The 15,119-nt window shown below is 35.0% G+C and overlaps 3 protein-coding genes across 5 annotated transcripts; all 3 read left to right on the forward strand.

Moving 5' to 3' along the window:
* LOC109351481 lies at positions 1,382 to 5,676 on the forward strand. 3 transcript variants are annotated; one of them, XR_002108224.1, is made up of 11 exons: positions 1,382 to 1,547; positions 1,626 to 1,844; positions 2,202 to 2,300; positions 2,396 to 2,461; positions 2,558 to 2,674; positions 3,331 to 3,405; positions 3,854 to 3,956; positions 4,360 to 4,407; positions 4,893 to 5,014; positions 5,131 to 5,290; positions 5,596 to 5,676. XR_002108224.1 is itself a non-coding variant. In XM_019592923.1 (10 exons), the coding sequence occupies exons 1-10, from the start codon at positions 1,473 to 1,475 to the stop codon at positions 5,230 to 5,232; spliced, it is 1,026 nt and encodes a 341-aa protein (XP_019448468.1). In that variant the 5' UTR covers positions 1,382 to 1,472; the 3' UTR covers positions 5,233 to 5,560. The 3 variants fall into 3 exon arrangements, 2 of the variants coding, with proteins under 2 accessions (XP_019448468.1, XP_019448470.1); XM_019592923.1 differs by lacking the exon at positions 5,596 to 5,676 and having other exon boundaries at positions 5,131 to 5,560; XM_019592925.1 differs by lacking the exon at positions 5,596 to 5,676 and having other exon boundaries at positions 1,495 to 1,574; positions 1,661 to 1,844; positions 5,131 to 5,560.
* Positions 7,463 to 8,035, forward strand: LOC109351482 (methionine aminopeptidase 2-like). Its single transcript, XM_019592926.1, has one exon. The coding sequence runs from the start codon at positions 7,473 to 7,475 to the stop codon at positions 7,959 to 7,961; it is 489 nt and encodes a 162-aa protein (XP_019448471.1). The 5' UTR covers positions 7,463 to 7,472; the 3' UTR covers positions 7,962 to 8,035.
* LOC109351480 (DNA replication licensing factor MCM4-like) lies at positions 9,001 to 14,564 on the forward strand. The gene is made up of 18 exons (XM_019592922.1): positions 9,001 to 9,074; positions 9,146 to 9,805; positions 10,094 to 10,222; positions 10,323 to 10,404; positions 11,038 to 11,170; positions 11,257 to 11,328; positions 11,426 to 11,548; positions 11,628 to 11,741; positions 11,819 to 12,031; positions 12,113 to 12,211; positions 12,460 to 12,620; positions 12,835 to 12,931; positions 13,023 to 13,184; positions 13,587 to 13,667; positions 13,755 to 13,833; positions 13,934 to 14,070; positions 14,169 to 14,222; positions 14,307 to 14,564. Exons 1-18 carry the CDS (start codon positions 9,044 to 9,046, stop codon positions 14,379 to 14,381), a joined length of 2,502 nt encoding a protein of 833 aa, XP_019448467.1. The 5' UTR covers positions 9,001 to 9,043; the 3' UTR covers positions 14,382 to 14,564.

The raw sequence follows: 15,119 nt of genomic DNA on the forward strand, positions 1-15,119 counted from the left end.
TTGTGCCTTTATAGACATGTCCATAGATGATTTCAGATATGAATTTAAGTTGGAGTAAACATATATCTTACTTGGCATTTGAGAATGCAAATTAAAGTACTTGAAAACTTAACTCTCCTGTTACTACAGTACTGTTGACTAAAGTTAGTTTAACCCATGTAAAAGTTTTTTTTGATACTTATTTTTTCACAACTTTCAGTAAGAAATTAATCGCTTTCGTAATCTATGATTTAAAGGAAAGTGAGAACTAATTATAATAGTGAGGCAAACTAAAAGACAGAAAATACTTTTTCAGGCCTTATACGGATTTATCTAATTTGGGAATCTTTCCTTTAGAGCAAAATATTGTAATAGATATGGTTGTCAGCTTAAAAAGATAACGTTGTACTTTTAATCACGACCAATTTAAAACACTTTCCAGACCATAAATTAATAAATTGAAATACTTCCTCACGTGAATGAGGTTCTGCCTATATTTTGGGTCTGACCAGTATGCCCACAGGATTGAGATAAGCTGTATTAAACGACATTTCACTTCATGTCTTAAGTTAATTAGAAAGCTCAATTTTAATATTTTTGCTTTTAAATAACTCAGTCGGTCATTCTGGATTACCAAAAGCCCATAAGTGGGAGTTGAAATCTTCTGTCCAATTCCCCATGCTTAATCCAATATAACCAACATAATTTTATAAATATGTATCATATAAAAATTAAAATGATTTTTTAAATTAATGGTGTTTTACATGGTGATATTTGATTACTTAGAGACAAACTTAAAGTTAGTTTGGATACATGATTTCTAATTTGGTTATGGTGTAGGTCAAACCAAACACCAATTTATATAAAATTGTTATTCTAAAGGAAAAGAAGTCCTATAAAATATATTATTATTATTAGTGTGTCTACGTACACTTTGTACGTGCTAACTCATATTCTTATTTAATGATACTAAATATTAGATTTTTATATATTTTATTTTTTAAAATTAAAGTATCTTTTTGGTATAGAATGTACTTCATATTATAATTTTTTGTATTGTTTATTCTTTATATTATAATTTTTTTTGTTTTTATTATGATGTTCAATTTAAAGTGTAAGCGATGGTTAATGTGGTGGTGATTGTTACATTAAATTATATGATTTTTTTTAAAATTAAAAGTCTTAATGACAAAATAAGAAAGTGAAAATTAGTCTATGATAATAGTTATAGAGTGAAATTCACTTACTATTCCTATTAACTATCAATTCTACAAACATCTATTAATAATTTATGTTTAGACACTAATTCAAAACATTAGATCGTGACAACTAGGAATAAGTTATCGAGTGAATTTTGGAGGGGAAAGAGTGGCACAGTGAACGTATGGTTGAGATTTGAGATTTGGGTGTCAACAAGTAGTAATACACAACACTTCTCTCTCTCTCTTTCTCTCTCTCTCTCTCCCGCCATTGAAGTAACTATCACTCTCACAATGACAATGAACAACGCCCTCTCTCTCTCCGCTTCTGCTTCTCCACATTCTCCTTTCCCTTATCCACAACCACATGTATTTCTTTCATTCTTATATTTTTATATTCACTCCACTTATCCACTGTCACTAATTATTCTCCATTCTTTAATTCAGGATTCACTGTTTCCAACTTGTAAATTTAATATTCCATGGAATCAACAAAGGGCGATGTTGAGTTTAAGGCTCACACCATTTCCTTTGAATTCAAAGAGGAGAAGGAAGACAACTTTCATATCTGCAGCAGCACCCAATCAAGAAGCAGAAGAGTCTTTTAAGAAGACCGTTGAGATTGATAGGCTCATTGATTTGCTTAGGGAAGCTAATCCTCATCAAGTATTCATTTCCCTCTTTTGTTTTTATTCTATTGAGTTTTAAATTGTGGTTGTGGTCGCAATTTTCGGTTTTCGGAATTCCTAATTGTGGCTGCATGTTACGACTTAAGCACACGAAGAGAGCCTAACTCAAAAGACTAGTCTATTAGGTGGGAGAGTCTCGTGGCTTAAGTACCACGTTGAGTTTGCTATTTTACTGAATGTGACTCCTAACACGTCACCCACATTTTCTACATTTGTGGTAAACCATAAACAAACATAACTGCAAAAGCAATGACAATAGCAATTTAAAACAATTCTACCCTTCCTTTTCATGTTATTTCTTTTTGTATAATGTTTAGGTTTCTTTTGTGAACAGCTTCAGAAACTTGTTGTTGAAAACATCCTTGCTTTTAATCCAACCTTTTGGATACGGCTTGCAGCCAGGACTGATACTTGCAAGTCTGAGGATGATAAAGTATATACCTTTAAATCTCTCAAAACATAATATTTGGTTAGTTTCTGTACAGTTCTTTTATCACACTATTTATTTTTGTATGTTGTTATATGCAGAGAGATTATGAAGAATTGGCGACAACTATTATGATCGTGGTGGATCGCGTGGTTAATAAGACTAAAGTATCTCTCCCTCTTCACTCCTCGGGTCATTGTTTAAAGGTTCTTTGAGTTTATTTATTGTTTTTTCTGACTAATAATCTTGCTCTTGCTATGTAGGAGAAGATAGAGTCTTCTACCGATGTCCTGAAAGTGGTACTAAAACCTGTAATCGATGATGTAGGAGAGATTGCCTGGCCTCCTAGAGATCCTAAGGCACTCACATTGATGGAAAAGGTAGTTCTTTCTCACTTATTTTAGCAAGAGTGGCGTGTTTTATTGGAAGGACTTTCTCATGTATTTAAACTATGCTGTTTTTCTGCATTCCCATGTATAGTGAAGAGGACAAAAATGCATTAATTGTGTCAATTTGTTAATTTGAAGCTTAGTTTTCATACTGCTTGCTTTTCAGTCAACACAAGTAATCTGACTGGCTACCCTTATGCTCAAAACACAACATTTGATGTATGCTTCAATCTTTAATCACCATTAACTAAAATGTGCATGACTTCTCCGAAGGGTCTATGATCCACCTTCAGGCTTTGTTGCAAAATGAATTAGATAAGACTTAAAAGACCAAATGACTAAAAGAAGTAATAAAAATAAGGTCTTGTGTAAATAATTGGCTATGTATTCTTCTGTGATGCTAGCTTAATTGAATTGAGGACACCATGTACTAGTCATTTGTGAAGGAAGAAGTGAACAATTATCTGCAGAATTTAGGATATTTGTATTTGTTTTAGTATTCTTTATCTTCTCAATGGAGACCTTTCAGTATGGTAAGCTATTCTAATTGCCAACTGGTTGTTTTGGTTATTCTAAAGCATGTAGCTTTTCAGAAAATCCTGTGATCTATCTATTTAAATTTTAAGTCATAATGAAGTAATCATTAGGAAATAAGTCAAAGGGAGCAAGCAGGGCAGCTGGATGAAGGGTTCCTTGCCGAAGTTAATGCACAGTTACGACAAGTGAGTCTGTTTTTCACTTTTACTGGTTCAAACAATTTCAGCATCTGTATACTCTAGTAACAGAAAATATTGCCTCCTATTTATATTGTCCTTAAATCCTATGTTAACTGTTTGTATTATATGTCACAAAGATATCAAAGTGGGTTAGGTATTAGCAATGTGCATAATTTTTAAGGCTTATCTATTTTGGACATTAAACTACTTAGACTTTACAATAATTTTTGTGGTGTTTTTGTTTATAATATATAAGAGGGTGAGCCTCGGCACAACGGTAAGATTGCTTGCCTTGCGACTTAGAGGTCACGAGTCCAAATTCGGGAAGCAATCTTTTCGCTTGCAAGGTAAGACTGCATACATATACTCTCCCCACATCCCACGTGGTGGGAACCTTGTGCACCAACCAACCTTTTTTTGTTTGTTTACAATATATATTGCCTGTTATGTGCAGGCAAAGGAAGATGGTGATAAGCCTGGGCTTGAGGCTATGTTGCAAAAGGTTTTGCAACTCTATGCTTCCACTGTTCTCTCAAAACGTAGCTACGCCATGAAAGGTATGTTTGTAGTTAGGTACCCTATACATGAAATTTATTTCTAAATAGATGAGATTTTGCTTTTGGAATCGTGCCATAGTTTTTACTTGGTATATGTATCTTATTATGGAATACTGATGGTGATAGGGTAAGGATGACCTTTTATTTATATTTAATTCTTTTCTACTTTCTAGTTAACTTTATATTTACTTAATTGAACTGGAGAAGAATATGTAAAACAAAGTTGTTTGTGTAAAATACCAATTTTTGGTGCTGGCTGCTGGGTATCGAAAATTAAGTCTTAGACAGCTAGTCTTTTCATCATGTTATGTATTCTCTTGGCTAGTTGCTAATCATCACATGAATGGCAAAAATATGGAATTTATATATTTTAAATTTGAAAATTTGATTGTTCTTCTTGCAGGGGAGGAAGTTTTGAAGGACGAGCAATTCCTTGAAACCATAATACAAGGTGTCTTTATCTTTCTTATGTTATATGTCATACAAAAGCATCTAACTGTAAATTAAATGCAAGATTTGTCACTGGTTCTTGGGAAAGAATTTCATCCCAATTTTCAAGTGGGGGTTGAACTTCTCTTGTTTTCATCTTCTCTATTATGCTGATGGTGATGCTGTGGTGAATCAGTCTAAACTAATAAAAAACCTACTGTCACGGACTCACGGTTGTATATATAATTTCTAGTTTGATGAACGATAACCTAATCTGGAAACCAATTGGACTTCTGACTGAGTCATTGGGTAGTTTATATGAAAGGGATTTTTTTTAGCAAATCAAATTGGTAAAACTGCTGTTTCCAATTTTACAGCTTCTGGATATGGTCCCAGGATAAATGTTGATGAGGGCACTTTATCTTTTTTTGCCGTTTATCTAGTCTAGATTGTGCCACCCTTTATCTCCAACTTAGCTCGCACCAAATAATTTTTGATGCCTTGCAGCTCCTGAAGAAGAATGGAACAATATTTTGATCAATGGATTGACAATTGGTGCTGGGGATATTTCACCAGAGGAGCTCTATGCTGTCTTAAAGAAACGGAACGAGCGCACCTTGATTAGAACAGTGAGACAAAGGCATGCTTTTATTATAAGTTTTTTCTTCCTCTACCACTAAACTGATATTGCTTCTTTCATTTGTCTTTGCTCTTTCTCCTCACCCCCTGTTGCTGAAATCCAAAGGAGGGAGGTTCTTACCAACAACGAATTCTGACCGAGTATCTGAAAGGCATTGAAACCAGAGCACAGGAGATTGTGAAAGTGTTTCAGGGGAAAGCACAATAGCATTTCTTAGGACCTGAAGATGAGATCAGCAGTTGGAATGACATTTGCCATAATGATGGTATGCATGATGCTAGAGGTGATTTATTGTTTCTTGAGGAAATCAAGCTAATATATAGTGTGACTTGGAGAAGTTAATTTGATCATATCTTCAAACAGGTAGCAACGTACACATGGAGAGGCTGATCAGCTTTCAGAATCAGCTAGTTTTGTGCTGCAGGTTATGGTTTAAGTAATGTCTCTATGTAGCCAAAAATTGGAAGAAAAAATTGATATTTGTTGTAGATCCTATAATGTAGCAATAAACTATTCCATTTTATGTTTCTTTATTCCATTTTGAGTGAGTTGAATTCCTTTGAATTGTGGGTGACTACTAACAAAGAACAGCATACAAGAAGACTAACTAGCATTGGTTTCCTGGATTTGATTCTAGCTGGTAATGATGTTTAATATTTTGTTAGATCTTTGGGAGTGGCAGATTATTGGTGATAATAGTTTGCAAAACTAATTTGAGAAGTGTGAAAATGTGTATTGGTTCACAACTAAATGAATGTATTTTTTATGAGTAGACAAATATATTTTCATTATTGAATAAACTCTTTTAAACATGAATAGAAATATTTATATTTATAGTTTCTTAAGTTAATTTTAGGTTAGTATCTAGTCCTTCAACATTTTCCTTCAACGAGTCCTTTGAATTTCAAAGGTTAAATAAAAAAATTCTTTTTCGTTAACATCTTCATAACCCCATTAAAAGATACACACAGATGTGATAATCTATTAGTATTCTTCTAATATATTTGATTGGATCCCGCAGAAGCAATGAATCGTGAATTGTGATTGAGGGGAATATTTGATGGGTCCTGTTAGAGGCCTCCATTTCCACTTTTCTCAGCCTCTCATTGGTTTTGAACTTGATTGATTTTGGGAGAAAATTTGCATTCTTTTTCTTTTTCAAAAGCTTTCTAAGGAAGATTTTCAATATGAGCTATTTTGAAGCCAAAATCAACTAATCCAAACACACATCTGATCGAATCCATTAATCTTGCATGCTTTCTTGTTTTTCTTTCTTTGTCTGCATATGTCAAAATTTTGCAACTCTGTACAACCTGGTTTGATACAAAAAAAGCAAGATACAGATTCTTCTTAATACTTCTATTTCATCTCAACCATACTGTGGATATAGGTTTTTTTTCTAACAATTTCACAGCATTTGATTACTTGAGCTTTTTTTCAGGGTGTTTGTAAGTTTGTGTTTGAGGAAATGTGGAAACAGTTTATAAGTGGCAAATGACTGATGAACCCTTAAGGTTTTGGTTACCGTTCATGACGTGGCATTTCACTAGTGGTTCTCTACTCTTCTCATGCTCTATTAACAAAGAAATTTTGGTTGAAGGCTCCCTGATTGTAATCTGGTCCAATAAGTGGTATCAGAGTCGATGTTTCGGCTAAGGCATGGTAGACTTAAGGAGGTACATATTGGTAAGTGCGTAGTACTCACACTTGGGAGAGATTGTTGGATTTATTTAAGTGTGAAGTCTCACGTTGAATATCACGAGATAATGAAAGAATTAAAAAGTGGAAAAACCTTAATGTTTTGGTTGAAGACGTAATATTTCACTAATGATTTTACACTCTTCTCATACATCGTTAACAATTGAACTCCATAGTGATTGTAGGCTCGCCGATGGTGTTTTTTTTTTGTTTCTCACAGATATCCTCGCACTGGAGGCAATCCTGTCCGAGTCAGGAACATCCACAAGTACGTGGGGCTAACTCTCCTAGTGGTATTTTTTTCATCCACAAGACTCGAATCAACGCCCGTTGGTTCCCCGGTGGTGTTTTGATCCAACAGATGTTAGTTGAATTAAATAATTTTGGAAACAAATTAATCTGATCTAAACCTTCCAGAAATAAAATTAGAATCTATATTATCTAACACATTAATCCGGTCCAAAACTAAGAGAGTAAGTAGTTAGCAACTCAACAATAATATGTCCCTTAAAATAGGGAAATGAGTCAGATTATTCTTATATGGGGTTGCTGCGTGACCAGAAAGCTGTAACTTTTACACGCGGTTATTTCTTATTGGATTAAGAATGTAACTAAAAATGTTGTCCCATTAACTGACACGTACCCATATTGTTCTTTATATACACACACGCCAACCCAACACAACCACCAACTCCTAAGGTTAGTAGAAAGAAGTTATTGTTGTTTCTTGAGTTTGGTTTATAAGAACAATGGAAAATCAATTATCTTCCACAAACACAACTACTCCTTCATCTTCACCATATACGCAGTTTCTTCTCCTTGAACAAGTTCAGTTCTTGATGGCCAACGACAATTCTTTGTTACAATGGGAGCTTGTCAACGTTGTTGATGCTGAAGATAATGATAGTATTGAAAGTGAGTTGGGTTCTTTGAATCCCCCCATTTCTTCTCCTAAGGTTCCTCTAAATGAAAAAGTTTGTCATATCCATGTGCATCACACTGATGATGACGGTGATGATGTTGATGATGACGATGATGACGATGATCAGCATGATAATGATGATTTGGATGATGAACTTGTTCCTTGGGATGTAAGCAACAAGATAGGAAGAAATAGAATGAGGAAATTGGGGAAAAGGGAATTTCCAAAAATGATAAATTCTAAGAGGTCTCCTCATCTCTTTGTTAGCCCTGGATGTGTCCATGGCAAACATGGTTTGGGTCTTAAACACAAATAGTAATCTTGAATTCACTATTTCATATGGTTCAACTTTTAATCTAATTTGGATATGTATGATCATATTACTATATGTAATTAATTGTGACTTTTGCTTATGTAATTATATAAAGGCTATGCTTCTTTGGCCCTTGGAATGAAAAATTAAGCTGGTTTGTGTTCTTTTAACCTTTCTTGGAGACAAATTGATTTTGACATGTTTTTTAAAATGAGTGACTAATCTTGTACTAAATTTGGGTAATGATATCTAGGAAAGAAGACAAGCTGAATATTGATTAATGTTGTTTAAGTTGGTGCTTATTCTTTTTCTCATTTGGGCCTAATGCTGTTTTGATTCTTGGGCCCATTTTAGTTATTTTCCTTTTTGGGTAAGTTTGTTAGTTATAGGTGGTTATTTCAGTTACACTAACAGCTAACCACAATAACTTTTTATATATGTAGATAGTTCTTCTTCTTCTTTGTGTCATTGAGAAAATTACATTGAGTGAAAATTCGTATTCACTTATTCTTGTCGGTTCAAATGAATGAGATACCATAATTTTTAACATTTTGTGTGATGATAGGTGAACTTTATCCACCCAATTTATGTTTTTATTTTAATTTTTTCGAGACAAGTGAATATGAAATGAATTTTCGTTGCAAAATTCCTCAGATGGAAATTTCATCATTCAAAATGGTGCACAAAGCAAATGAATGTCAAAAATTAAACAAGATTTGCATACACTTTTTGAGGAGGTTAATAACAACATTGTTGTTAGGTTGAGACGGTAATAAAAATGATTATGAATCTTAAAAGAGTGGGATGTTAATATCAAGAATACAATATTTATGTATTAATATTAAGAATGCTATATTTATGTATTGTTAATATAAAATACATCATTTTTCTTTTAATATTACAATTTCAGAGCCCACAAACCCAAATGAACTTTAACCCCAGAAATTCCACTAAATTTTGGCGGGAAAATCGTAAATTTTGGCGGGAAGAAATTTCGTATCTCGCTGCTAGATTCTTCATATTATTCAACTACACACTTTGTTCTCTCTCTCTCTCTCTCTCTCTCTCTCAATAACAGTAAAACCATGGCTTCTCCTCCCACCAATTTCAACAACGGTTCGTATCTCCCTTACTTCATTCTTATGCTACTTCATTTCAATTTTCTTCATTTCAATTTTGTTTTTCAGATCCTTCGTCCCCTGATGATTCTCTTTCGAGCCCTATCGCCAACACGTACTCCTCTCCCGGTGCTTCTGATCGCCGTAGACATCCTCGCCGCCGCTCTTCCACCCCATCCCCGTTCGGCACCCCACAGCGTAACCGTTCTCGATTCGCCCCCTCTGATGCCGCCACACCAACTCCCTCGCGCTCCAGGCAAGGAGGAGGTGCCGCCACTCCCACATCTACCGACGAAGTTCTCCCGTCCTCCGAAGGCGGCGACGGTTTCGACATGGGCGATTCTAGACCTACCTATGTCTGGGGCACAAACATAAGCGTGGAAGAAGTGAACGATGCGATACAAAGGTTTCTGAGGGATTTCAGAGAAGCTGCTTTGAAGAATGATGTTGATGAATTGCATTTGCATACTGAAGGGAAGTATGAGAAGATGATTAAACATGTGATTGAGACTGATGGTGAGTCTTTGGATGTGGATGCACATGACGTGTTTGATCATGATCCTGATTTGTATACCAAGATGGTTAGGTACCCGCTCGAGGTGCTTGCCATTTTTGATTTGGTTTTGATGAATATGGTTAGCCGATTGAACCCTATGTCTGAGAAGCACATTCAGACTCAGATTTTCAACCTCAAAACTTCAACTTCAATGAGAAATTTGAACCCATCTGGTTAGTGTTTAGTATCTTCTCTATTATCATTCAAGATTCTGTTTATGAGATAATATCAAAAATGGTGAAGATTGCACGTGTTAAACCATTGAACTTATGCTGATATATGTGAAAGAGGAGCTACTGTATATGATATATATCATGATCCTACAGTTCAAGTAACTATCTAACTAACTAAATAACTAACTGCATTGCTACAACTAGTTGAAATAATCAACAGACTACTAGCTAGGGTAGTGTGTCTTATTGTAAGGAGTTGAACTGATATGACATTGTTTATTTTTGTAGACATTGAGAGGATGATCTCATTAAAGGGAATGATTATTCGGTGTAGCTCAATCATACCAGAAATAAGGGAAGCTGTATTTAGGTGTATTGTGTGTGGATACTGCTCTGACCCTGTTGCTGTAGAGAGAGGTAATTCCATAGAACATTTTTTTTGTCAATGCATATTCGTCCTGTGAGTTATCAGTTTCATTTTTTATCTGTAGTATTTTGCTGATTATTGTGGCTTTAGGACGAATAACGGAGCCCACCATATGCTTGAAGGAAGAGTGTAAGTCCAGGAACTCCATGACACTGGTGCACAACCGATGCAGGTAATTATCACGTATGGCTTATTTGTAAAAGGAAGAGCCTAAGTTGATTATTTGGCATGGGAGGGAGTACTTGTATTGTTGTATTTGATTTTGACTATTTGACAGTGTGGTATGATCTTGATGGAGTTGGATTTTGAACTAGGCTTCCCTTTCTCTTTATTTGACATGCCCTGCATGAAAACTATTTTGACCCAGTTTTCAGTCTCCATTAAACTCACCTTCTGTTACCTCTAAATACCTTTTTGAAACTAAAGTTTGCCCTTTATTTGGAGTCCTTATAGTGCTACTGAAAGAGTGAAAGTATTGTTTTTGAGAGGACTGAACTCTTCCTATGTTATTAACCTACTGTCTATTTTGATTGAACTTAACCTTCTGTTCAGTCCAGTGTGTTAACTCAGTTAAAGATCAGCCTATTGCCTATTGGACTGTGGATATATATTACAGTTGAAGTATACTAGATAGATATTAGTGACATTTGACTCATAATAAATAAGATGGTAGGTATGGCATAGGCCCATAGCCTGTTTTAATTAAGTTTATTGATTATGTAAGTATGCTGCAAACATGTTTTGAGCCTGGATTTTGATCTAATAACCATGAGAATGTGAGTAACTGGTATTTGCTCTAAAACAGGTTTACTGATAAGCAAATTGTGAGGCTACAGGAGACACCTGATGAGATACCTGAAGGAGGAACACCTCACACAGTGAGCCTGCTGATGCATGACAAGCTGGTGGATGCTGGAAAGCCAGGTGACAGAATTGAGGTGAGACCATACTACTGCGTACTTGGTGACAAATGAATAGCATATGCTTGTTTAATCATCCCATAAATTGTTTTCTTGTTCATTAGGTGACTGGTATTTATAGGGCTATGAGTGTGAGGGTTGGGCCAACTCAGAGAAGTGTTAAATCTTTATTCAAGGTATGCATTATGCTCTTAATTCTCATTTTACATGTACAGCTCCCCACACACATTGTTATCAAGTCTAATTGATATTCTTGTGTCCCTTTGAATGTAGACTTATATTGATTGTCTCCACATCAAGAAGAATGATAAGTCCAGGATGCTGATAGATGATGCTATGGAGGTTGACAGTGGCATGGGCAGAAATTCAGAAGAAGTTTTCTTTGGCGAAGAAACGGTACAGTCTGTACCTATTTTCTTTGAAACCCACTGCTTGATTTATCTACTAGCTAATTGCATGCTTGTTTGAGATGCAGGTGGCTCAACTGAAGGAGCTTTCAAGACAGCCAGATATATATGAAAGACTGACTAGGTCATTGGCGCCAAACATCTGGGAGCTAGATGATGTGAAGAAAGGTCTTCTTTGTCAGGTTACACATTTCTCTATCTATGCATTTATTGATGTATGAGTCATTTTCTGAGGATGTTAGTCTGTATCTAATTGCAGCTTTTTGGTGGAAATGCTTTGACTTTGACATCTGGTGCTAGCTTCCGAGGTGATATAAATATTCTTCTTGTTGGTGATCCTGGGACGAGCAAATCCCAGCTACTTCAATACATTCACAAACTATCTCCACGTGGCATTTACACCAGTGGAAGAGGGAGCTCTGCTGTTGGATTGACTGCTTACGTTACCAAGGACCCTGAAACAGGCGAAACTGTATGGACTAGAAAAGCACATGATTTTTCTTATCTTCTGTACAAGAAACATACCTTAACATAATTATTTTTGCTTCTTCAGGTTCTAGAGAGTGGTGCACTAGTTTTGAGTGACCGAGGTATCTGCTGTATAGACGAATTTGACAAAATGTCTGACAATGCAAGGAGCATGTTACATGAGGTCGATTACATTCTTTGTCTGTATATCTTTGCTCACTAATGTTGTTGACACTTGAATATGTCTGCACATATCATAACCAATAACAATCAGAGTTTTTATTTTACATTCTTTGTCTGTATATCTTTGCTCACTCATATTTGTTAATGAAGTATTCCTACAGTACTATCTATCTTTTTTTATCCTCCACGCTTGGTATTATTATAAATGTCTATACATATCATAACCAGATTTATCTCTGTTTATTCTAGGTGATGGAACAACAAACTGTTTCAATAGCAAAGGCAGGCATTATTGCATCTCTCAATGCTAGGACTTCGGTGTTGGCCTGTGCAAATCCAAGTGGATCTCGATATAATCCTCGCTTGTCGGTCATTGACAACATACACCTTCCTCCTACACTTCTGTCAAGGTTAGCTTATACAAACCAGCTGTGATAACTATGTATCTGCCTGGTAACGTATTTATGCAAGTTTCAGATTCTAGGCAGTTTAATAGTATAATATTTTAGCTGTGATTCTAATTTTTATGATTCACTATCAAGCAAAAACATATATTATTCATGCCATTCAATTAATTGTTAATCCCCTTGACCAAACCATGGTAATTGCTATGCACTTTTGCAGGTTTGATTTAATTTACTTAATTCTTGACAAGGCTGATGAGCAGACCGACCGGCGCCTTGCCAAACATATTGTTTCCCTTCACTTTGAGAATCCCGAGGTCTATTTAATTTGCGATCATATCATTCAAGGTTAAGATCCAAACTTTCATGCTTTTACTTATTCACTTGTAATCTTTTCTGCACTTGTAGAGTACGGAGCAAGATGTGTTGGACCTTTCGACATTAACTGATTATGTAAGCTATGCTAGAAAGAATATACACCCACAACTGTCTGATGAAGCTGCTGAAGAATTGATTAGAGGTTACGTGGAAATAAGACAACGAGGAAATTTTCCTGGGAGCAGCAAAAAGGTGAGGGGTTATCAGAACTTGTGTTACTTTTCAGCCTAGATGTGTATATAATTATACTATGAACTATATTAACCACAGAGAATCATCTCCTAATTAGAGTTTATAATCACTGACCAGGTAGTCAGTAACAGCTAACACGGCTAACTATACATGTGCTTTTTTCTAACAGTGCAACTCAAATATTTGTTTCTTAGCATATTGCTTGATTGCATAATAGATAACTAGTCACTTGTCTGCAATGAGTTGGTTAATTTCCACATAATAAGAATGATGTGCTAGATAGATCACCATTTATTGTGTATAATTAGTATTAATCTCTGATATGAATGAATTAATTCTTGATCTAGGAAATATGGTGATTTTCATACATGTTTATGTTACTTTTCATGATCAACTAAACAGGTGATAACAGCAACACCAAGGCAGATTGAGAGTCTTATACGTCTCAGTGAAGCCTTGGCTCGGATTCGCTTCTCAGAATGGGTTAGTTTAGTTAAGCTTGTCTAGTTTCTTAATGATGTTCATATGTGGAATAACATGCAGAATTACTGATTCACTTAATATACACAGGTTGAAAAGCATGATGTTATTGAAGCATTCCGGCTTCTGAATGTTGCAATGCAGCAGTCTGCTACTGATCACTCTACTGGTTACTTTACTTCCCAAACAAGCCTGTTTCTCTCTTATATTCCACCCTGAAAAACTAGATCAAAATGTGTTTACTTTTCATGTCTTTTCCCCCCTCTCAGGAACTATTGACATGGATCTTATTACTACTGGAGTTTCATCTAGTGAAAGGATGAGAAGAGAGAGTCTGCTGCAATCAATCCGCAACATAGTCATGGAGAAGATGCAAATTGGGGGACCATCTATGCGGTTATTAGAGGTATGCTAGCTTACTGTGTGGAAATACATAGAATTATAATTTATAGATTATTATCTCTAGTTTGTGATAACGTTCTAATGTGTAAAATGATGATGTAGTTATTAGAAGAATTGAAGAAACAGAACACTGGCAGTGAAGTTCATCTTAATGATGTAAGTGTGCCCTCTTCCCCCTTAGAAAATAAAAACTGATATTATTTAATAAGTGAAGTAATGAGGAAACTCGTGCTGATACAGTTAAGGAGCGCAATTACTACTCTTGCTAGCGAGGGATTTGTTAATATGCATGGTGACAGCGTAAAAAGATGTTGATAATATCAGTGCCTACTAGTTGACGTGGTTCCTTTAGGATGCCACAAACACAATCTTCACACATAGCCATGTAAATGCTATTACTCTTTTTGGTTATTTCGTTTTTTCTCCCATATCTAAATTATTTGTGTTGCCAACCTCTAATCAACTCTTATATTATTATACATCTTTGTTTTCAATTTGGGTTTATATTTCAAGTTCTTAGAGCCTTATTTGTAGGCCATCGGATCACCGTCCTTCAATCTTTGTGCCTGGCCATAGGTCTCGCAATATATGATTCTTGAATTATCTTTGACTTTAATATTACGTTAAAGTTTTATCTCAACATTAATTTACAATAAAAAGAATAGTCCAATGTGAATTCAAATCATACTAGAGAAAATAAGGCACGTGATATGCGGCTAGCTTTTCAACATGGATAATCAGACAAATGAAAAAAGTTCACATAATAGCATTTCCGATATAGATCGGTATAGATCTTCAATTTCGTCATTATTTATGTCACACAAATTATTTTATATATATTATATAAGTAATAACATTTATTTTCCCTTGATAAACATAATTTTTATTATTATTTAAGATTAGAGCAAGTATAAGAATGTTCTTATGTAATAAATATTCTTCAAAAATAAGAATCCCACATAAATGAACTTAATCTAAAACACCATAAATATGACATACAAGTATAAGGGTTATTGTTTACTTAGGGTTAATTTGAGAGTTCAATTTTTGAAG

Source organism: Lupinus angustifolius, chromosome LG07, assembly GCF_001865875.1.
Source record: "Lupinus angustifolius cultivar Tanjil chromosome LG07, LupAngTanjil_v1.0, whole genome shotgun sequence".
In the NCBI taxonomy this organism is placed as follows: Eukaryota; Viridiplantae; Streptophyta; class Magnoliopsida; order Fabales; family Fabaceae; genus Lupinus; species Lupinus angustifolius.

Bases quoted from the DNA above. Each gene is read 5' to 3' on its own strand.
- LOC109351481 (XM_019592923.1), top strand. From the start codon at position 1,473: ATGACAATGAACAACGCCCTCTCTCTCTCCGCTTCTGCTTCTCCACAT. The intron at 2,462-2,557 runs GTATCTCTCCCT...CTTGCTATGTAG, and splicing joins GCGTGGTTAATAAGACTAAA to GAGAAGATAGAGTCTTCTAC. The intron at 3,406-3,853 runs GTGAGTCTGTTT...TGTTATGTGCAG, and splicing joins TTAATGCACAGTTACGACAA to GCAAAGGAAGATGGTGATAA.
- LOC109351482 (XM_019592926.1), top strand. From the start codon at position 7,473: ATGGAAAATCAATTATCTTCCACAAACACAACTACTCCTTCATCTTCA.
- LOC109351480 (XM_019592922.1), top strand. From the start codon at position 9,044: ATGGCTTCTCCTCCCACCAATTTCAACAACG. The intron at 12,932-13,022 runs GTCTATTTAATT...CTGCACTTGTAG, and splicing joins TTCACTTTGAGAATCCCGAG to AGTACGGAGCAAGATGTGTT. The intron at 13,834-13,933 runs GTTACTTTACTT...CCCCCCTCTCAG, and splicing joins TGCTACTGATCACTCTACTG to GAACTATTGACATGGATCTT.